General features: G+C 35.6%; 1 protein-coding gene across 1 annotated transcript in view; it reads right to left on the bottom strand.

Annotated features, from left to right (window-relative positions):
* The window catches only part of LOC121317587 (ephrin type-A receptor 7), a 63,984-nt gene extending 57,231 nt beyond the window's left edge, over positions 1-6,753 (bottom strand). Inside the window, exons 1-3 of the mRNA XM_041253681.1 lie at positions 6,609-6,753; positions 4,302-4,363; positions 1,497-2,166 (exon numbers count right to left, since the gene is read on the bottom strand). Coding sequence (XP_041109615.1) covers positions 1,497-2,166; positions 4,302-4,363; positions 6,609-6,693 — 817 coding nt within the window. The 5' untranslated portion in view covers positions 6,694-6,753. The remainder of the gene's footprint in view (positions 1-1,496; positions 2,167-4,301; positions 4,364-6,608) is intronic.
* Positions 6,754-8,159: the final 1,406 nt, after the last annotated feature.

Raw genomic sequence — 8,159 nt, 5'->3', positions numbered from 1 at the left:
ACAATGTCACAAAATACTGTGTTATTTGTTTTCCAACTATATCAGGATCATCAAAAAGTGGGAGAGAGGGATATTGAAAATGAGCTGCTGGATCCGCTCCAGAGAAATGTATTCAGAAAGTGATTGCTTGGAGTACTGCCAGAATGAGAAGTGCCCTTGCAGCTGAACACAGAGCTTGACTCGAGAGCAAGTTTTCATTTAATCCCAGTGTCAACATAACTAGCTATAAATGAAGGGTCTGGTTTTCAAACAATTAAAATGGGTTCCAATTATAATACAGATTTGTTTTTGCTTCCTTAACTTTATCCTGAATAATATTTTTGCTAAACAGCAAATTATGTTTGCTTTCGGGCATTGCTAATGTGACCTTATTTGTCCCTTGCAAGTTCAACAGAATTAACAAGGCTGCGGAATTAGCAAGTCAAATGTACCACAGAATTGACAAATCACGTCAGGTTTGTGATGTGAGAACTAATTTGCAGAGGTAGCTCTGATTATGTGTCTGCTTGTACACTAATGGGGGAGGGGGAAGGGGGTGTAACTACAGAATAATTTTTAGGAGATTCCACAGTCAGATTGGTTCATTTTATAAATGAAAAGAAATTGCTATTAATCAGCTTTACAAATAACGTAAGCCTGTAGGAGTGACCAACCATATCGCATCATGACGCTGTACAAATAATAATACATCGTATATTCCCATGGTGGTGCAAAGTTTCCCTTCCTATGCTGCACAACAGGAAACTCTCTGTCAGAAATGTATTCTCCTCCTAATGTACATCTGTGACCAAAATGTTTACATCACCTATAATTTTTGGACTGAGACATAATAAAAATATATATATGAACATAAGTTTGATTTTTTTATTTGACGTCATGCCATCAAATAAACTACACAATGATATCTCAGAAGTTTACCGGAAACCATAATAGAAGTACTGTATTTCATGTTAGATTTTCAAATGTCACATTTTTCAATTTTGGCAGATTTTCATTAAGTATTTGGAAAACTACAAAGCGGTATGTAATTCAATATGTTAATGTAACATTATTCAGCAGGTTTCATTCGATTTTATGAAACAAAATGAATTAATTCTATAGGGTGATGCTATAGGCCAGAGCTGCAATAGAGCCACTACAGTGATCACAGTGTCAAATGCTTTTACAATTGCCTCAATTCTCATTTTTTTCTTCAAGAAAGCTGTAAGTTCAGAAAAGGATCAATTGTTTTTATTATGACAGCATTCAATCCATGTCTCAGTTCAAAGGAGAATGTTTTGCCAGTTGGTTTCACCATCCATACCACTCTATGCTGCACGTTCTGCTTTTTTGTACATGCATAGTGAGTTTTGAAAACTACCTGCAATAAACAACAAATAGAACGGAACCCTTGTTTTTAGTCAATTTAAAAATGTATGGAGTTGTAGTTTGTTGCTGTTTGCTAAAAGGGTTAACACAAAAAGAAAAAATATGACTTAGAAAACAGCTATACTTACGCTCACAGGCATCTCCTTTTTGATGAAATCCTGACTTGCAGATACACTTTCCAATAGGCACCAGCCATTCACCTTCAGCACTGCAGTGCATCTTAGGGGAATTTTCCGCCTCCTCTTCTGCGTCAGTCACACATGATCCGCTGACTTCGACCAGGGAGGAAAACTCGGACCCTGTGACTGTGTCCGGGAAAACAGCTAAGTTCTCAATAATAGACCAACACTTCTTATAATAGACTTTGACAGATACCAAAGCTATGCAGGCCCCTACATCCTGAAAAGCCAGATAAAATCCTTTTCTAGACAGAGGCCCGATTTCCCGTACTTCGGTATTCAGCTTCATCTTTCGTTCCCCGAGGTCTCCCTGGGTAAAGCTTTCATCTGCTGCAATGGTGTCTATTTTTACATACTGGCTTTCTTGTATATTCCTCCTATAGTCAGAGTCTGTCTCTTGGTAATACAGATTGAACGTTTCCTTACAAGTCCCCAGCACACCTGGCAGACTATTACAATCCCTCAGTGTGAACTTCAGTTCTACAAAAATCCTCTGAGCATTGCCCTTCTCTATCCAGTTAGTTCGCAGCCAGTTGTTCTGATTGGGCTCCATTACCTGGCACACCTGATAAGTCCGAATAGGTGTGTAGTTCTCATCAAGTCCACTGATTTCTTCCCACTGAAAGATAACAAGAAAGGTATGTCATGTTGCAGTTCACACTAGCTTTAATGTGTTTTTGGACAAAAAACAATCTTTATAACAATGGCTCTAAAAACAGCTAAAGGCATTGATAGGTAAGCTTCTCTTGTTTAAACCCTGCTTGTCTAAACTAGATTTGGAACTTTATAAACAAAAGCAGAGAGAAAACAAGGGAGTTCAAAGTAAAAACAATGATTAGTTGCAACTGTTTTTACTCTGAAAGGGATTTAGAAATGTGTGGTTTTCTCTTCTTCTGTTCAAGAGGTGAGACCGAAATCCGAGCTTTGGGATTCAAGCATGTATCCATTGTGATCATGATAATTACGCCACAGAGCCCTTTAATAACATTGTTGTATTAAGATTTGTAGTAAAAGGAAAAGGCCATGAATAGTCCTGTACAAAGATGTAGGTGACAACTGAAACAGACCATCCTGTTAGATTGGCTACAATCATACTGCAAATGAAAGGCTGCATCCCGTGGCTTTCCAACTGATAACTGACGTGTCAATATATGGGAATCCAAACTTTTTTTTTTTTTAAATAAACTTCTCCACTTGTCCTTAAAGTAAATATGGAATCTCATTACATTTCACTTTGTTTTTTATTTAATCTTGTAACAATAGAAACATTGTGTTTATTTATTGTTCAAGATAACTATTGAAATCAAACAAAAACATTTTTTTTTTAATGGGGAATGGTTTTGGATAAAATAAGTAAATGAATGACTATAACTGACTATACAAGTTTTGTAACATCAAACGAAATGTAGATTCAACAGAAAGCCAACACAAAACCGTGAAGGAAAGACACACAAATGGCATATACAGTAGAAGACAGGAGGGCAGTGGAATAATACACACAGTAGCTTAAAGACATTAACTGGGATGAGGGGAACTGCTGTTTATCCTTACTAGAATAAACTGCTGTTTGTTTTGAATGTGGTGATTACTGTGCTCCGAGAGGTTTTATTTCCTACTAAGGTTACTTCTCTCTGAACAGGGTTTTAAACATACCTCACAGTTGAAGTCAATGTATTAACTAAAATTACAATATAAGGGTTTTGCTGAGTATGCAGGAAGCTGTATCACAATAAACCCAAATAGAATTATCCTCAAATGATTTATAAATAAAAAGCACATGTTTAATAAGGGTTTCTGTTAACTGAATGAGGAGCCACCCAACAGCATTCCACCTACTACACTTTCAGAATTGCTTTTCCACAGAGAAGACCTTTGTGATGGTGGTCCACCATGAAAGGCACTATATAAAATAAAGATTGACTGATTGAGTGACTGATGACTTCATTCCACAAACACCCTGCAAATGGACTTGGGAATCTAAAAGGTCGTCTGGAACAAGAGTTTCTGTTGCTATTGACCAAAAGATGGAATTGCTAACATTTGTATGCATTTTTTTAGTCACTGATCAAACAAAAAAAAAATATCATTCAAAAATGATTTTTCGCTCTGGTTTAAGTTGTACTCCGACATTTATTTAATAAATAAATAAATAAATAAATAAATATTATTATTATTATTATTATTATTATTATTATTATTATTATTATTGTTATTGTTATTATTATTATTATTATTATTATTTATTATTATTATTATTATTATTCGGTAAGAATAATATTCATTGTATACAAATAGTAATACTACAGCACATGCATACAGAAAAAGAAAATAATAATGGCGTGAACTGCAACGGTATTTTAAAATGTAGCGCATTTAGCAATATTACAGTCTCTCGTTGTTTCAGTAATTCGTACAACACAGCTTAACACTATCATTATCAGATCAATGCTGCTGCAGAATGTAAAGAATGTTCGCATTAGGCTGGTAATTCTATTTCTAATTGTTTTCCCAGAGGAGAAAAAAAGAGAATTGTGAGAGGGAAGCCGTTCCCTATAATTAGCAACTGCTTTTATCTAAGGGTATCAAAGTAGGAGCTATAGTGCACCTAATCATCAAAAATATACCGGAGGGCGATCTCAAGATCTACATTTCCTGAAATTGGGATGCGGGCGGGTACATGTACTGTTCTGTATTGAGGAATACAAACAGTATGTGGACACGACTTAACCAACAACAAAACAGAGAAGACCTTACCCCGCCAGAAGGAGAGGATATCCACTCCAGTTCCGTCTGTGCTTTAGAATCCAGCAACATTACTGTAGAAACAAACATAATACAATTTCATGTTATGCATAAAACAAAACAAAACAAAACAAAAAACAAACCTCTTCTAATATTGTCTAGTTAATCTAGTTTTCGTTGCCTGAGGTCCGAGTCAATATTCCGATTTAACATTTTCTTGTGAATAACAATAATACACAGAACAAAACAATTAAAAATACAAATTATGTCAATAGAAACAGGTTACACTCTGTCCTAGCCCAGGATCAAGGACTGAGGGACTGTATTAATTTTCTTGACAAACAGAAAAAAAAAAAAAAAAAACACAGTTTGTTCGTGTGTATACGATGTTTTTAATCAATAAAAACAAACAAACAAACAAACAAACAAACTATATATATATATATATATATATATATATATATATATATATATATATATATATATATATATGTGTGTGTGTTCATTAAAACAAATACCACACACACACACACACACACACACAATAAACGGCACGTTCTCTGCATCTGAAATAACATAATTCACAGTTTACAACAGCAAACAAAAAAACGAGGTTAAACAAAACACAAATGATTAATACAATTAACTCTTACAATTACTCTCAGACATGTATCATACAATTATTGTGATAACTCAGGCGTAGCACACACTTTTTTCCACAAAGTTAATTGTGAAGATACATTTAGTCGCAGGAGCCCTATATCCTTCGTGGTATGCTGCTTTCCGCATACACTAATAGGCTACAGTTTGTTGTCTACTGTGTATTGACATGTATGTGATTTGACAATATAGTACTATTAATTAAGGTATGTAGTGATTACAAGTTTAGGACTACAAACTGAGGTACTGATGTGTCTGTATTTGCGCACTTGTGTCCGAAACAAAAGAAAACTTTCTCCTACTCCCAGCGCAGCTCAGCACCGACACAAGTGGCAGAAGAGGCGTTTCGCCTCCAAGCAATTGAGATTGCATTTTCACTTGTATTAACTACTGAAGAAAAACAGAAGCTCCAGAACCCCCCCCCCCCCAAAAAAAACAACAATTTAACCCACATGTGGTTATAGTCTGTCGCATTTTTAACATTAATCCGTTATATGCAGCATGCACTGTGGAATACCAGAGTGCTGTATATGTAAGGTTTCTGTGATGTTCTATAACATTGCAAAGCTATTACTGCCGATAAAGTTTACTGCCGATTGCCGATAATATATATATATATGTGTGTGTGTGTGTGTGTGTGTGTGTGTGTGTGTGTGTGTGTGTGTGTGTGTGTGTGTGTGTGTTATTTGTGTTACTCATAGTAGCGCATCTATGCGTTCATTATAATATCGGCAACGAAATATTTATACTGACATAACATTTATAATGTTTCATTTGCTAACAGTGGAACTGATTCTAAAGCATTCTAACACTTGAGTAAATCAATGCATCTTTCAATATTCTGCAACTCAGGCACTTTCAGTTTTTTTTTTTTTTTTCAGCTGTACTTAATACAAAAAGAAAATTAGGGTTAATCCATTCGATAATAGCGCTTTAATTTCGTGTGTAAACTACTGATCAATACATCGACATTGCATTTTTATCCCCTTGCCCAGGATATTGACGGAGTTCTGCTGTTGAACTAGTCACTTGCAAACATGAGTAAGGCAACTTTTGTCTTTTTTTTTTTTTTAGCTAAAATTATAATTTAATAAAATCAAAATGTACAAATTGCATTTAGTACCTCGGCATCCCTAGTTAAACTGCATGTACTGGGTAGCTTTATTTTATTTTCTGGTAAGCCAGAACGACGGGGGAGCGATACAGATGCAGACTGTATTAAACTTTTCGTCTCTGCAGCGGACTTCCTGTCCGAAATTAATATTCGTGAGCAATTTGTATAAAACGCCGTAAAACATAACACAAGTATATATTTAATACATAGTGTATTTTCTTATAGAACTGGTGTCAGTTATGTCAGTACAGAATAACACATGTCCGAATGCAGTAATGTCATTTCAATATGTTATTATTGCAGTCTAGTCGATAATGTTGCTGTCAAGCAGGTTTTATTATTATTATTATTATTGTTATTATTTTCTGATCTGGTGCATAACCATAGCTTATTATGCACCTCACATTAATATTGAAACCCATGCAGAAACTAACAGCCCCTTGCTTGGAAAACACTTCATATTTCATAGCACTGCCACCGCAATTTTCAAGATGAAGATGCGAAGAGAAATGAAAAAAAAAAATGAAACTTTCTGTGACGCTTACCTTCCTTTACATTCTGTGCTATTCCAGTGTGGTAAAAGAAAACAAAACACATAATCCACAGAGAAGGCATCGGCGCAGAAACCATGGTGCTATTTGTGAAGTTTGCCAGCCAGTGTGTTTTCCAGCAACGGTCCGCTCCCACTGCCAGCTCAAGACCAGCTCTGAATGTTACCTCTACTCACTCACTCAAATAGCATCAACAGCATTGGGAGGAGCCCGGGGAGCACGCGTGCCAGTCAGGGCGATTGACAGCTCGGGCATCCACTTAGAAAACAGCGTAGCCTGAAAAGTGGTCAATTTGTAACAAATGAAAGCAAAGCAGAGGAGGAGTTAGCTCTGAATGAAAACACCGAGACAATGTATCACAGTTGAAGCATTAAACGATAAGAAGAACAGTGGATAATATAAACTAAACGAACTGCGATCTATTATTGGGGCAACCAAGTAGCCTGAGGCAACATGACATAAGCAGATATGCGCCAGATTAACTTATTATTATTATTATTATTATTATTATTATTATTATTATTTATTATTATTATTATTATTATTATAAAACCAGGAAAAAAAATTGCAAAGTTTATATATGTTGTCGACGTCAAAGTAAGTTCGAGGTACAAAGTCGTTTAGCTAAAATACAGCAATATTGTCTAGCAACAGCGCCATAAAATGAGACGCTCTGGGCAACAACAGACACAGAGAGCATAAATATTCCAATTTACATGTGGGTTGTAATACTTGTTTTCTATTACCGTTATGTAATTAGGACTACAGTTAAATATAACACAGGCTGTGAAGTTTAACACGGCTAAAAACTGCTTTAGATAAGTATTTAAATAGATAATGATGAAGGTAGGTGATATTGTGTAACTACAGCTGTTGGAGTCAGACAGATGTACTTACATTGCATGATATGCACTTGCATTTTCTAGCGAATGTCAATATTAGTTGCCCCAAGTCATTTGTACTTAGACTTGTCACGGCAAACACCGTATTTCTGTATTTTAGATCAAGCTTTGAAAGTGACCATGCACTTCAAAACCTCACAAGCGCAAACGTTTGTTTTTAAATTTATATTCACCAAAATAGTAAGTGTGTTGCTGTTGCTGCTCACCCGAGATACTGGATGTTTTGATAGCTGTAAAATAGTCACAAACAAAAACACTAAATAGAAAAACACAAAAACGTTAATTAGGCTGCCATTTGTTTATAACACTTCTGAGGAAGCTTGCTCCTGTTTTCTGCAACGTGAAGGTGAATCACAGATGGCAAAGTGCAGTTGTCAAGCCTGTGTCTACTGAATGACCCTATCAAAGAGCGGACAGGTGACAATTATACATGTAACCTTTGACTGTCCAATAGAACACATTCCCACTTTTAAACTCGTCGTTACTTTTGGTTAGTCCTATGAATAAATACTAATGCATGTATTCATAAGCCCCTAGCTAAGGTTTGTATCTGTGTTTTCTGTAGACTATGACTGCTGTCAAAAATGCAACTATGCATTATCAAAAAATAAATGGGAGGTGGTATACTTATTTTTACCAATTA

Source organism: Polyodon spathula, chromosome 6, assembly GCF_017654505.1.
Source record: "Polyodon spathula isolate WHYD16114869_AA chromosome 6, ASM1765450v1, whole genome shotgun sequence".
In the NCBI taxonomy this organism is placed as follows: domain Eukaryota; kingdom Metazoa; phylum Chordata; class Actinopteri; order Acipenseriformes; family Polyodontidae; genus Polyodon; species Polyodon spathula.
Note: the sequence above shows the minus strand (reverse complement) of the source record. Positions and strands in the feature narration are given on the sequence as shown.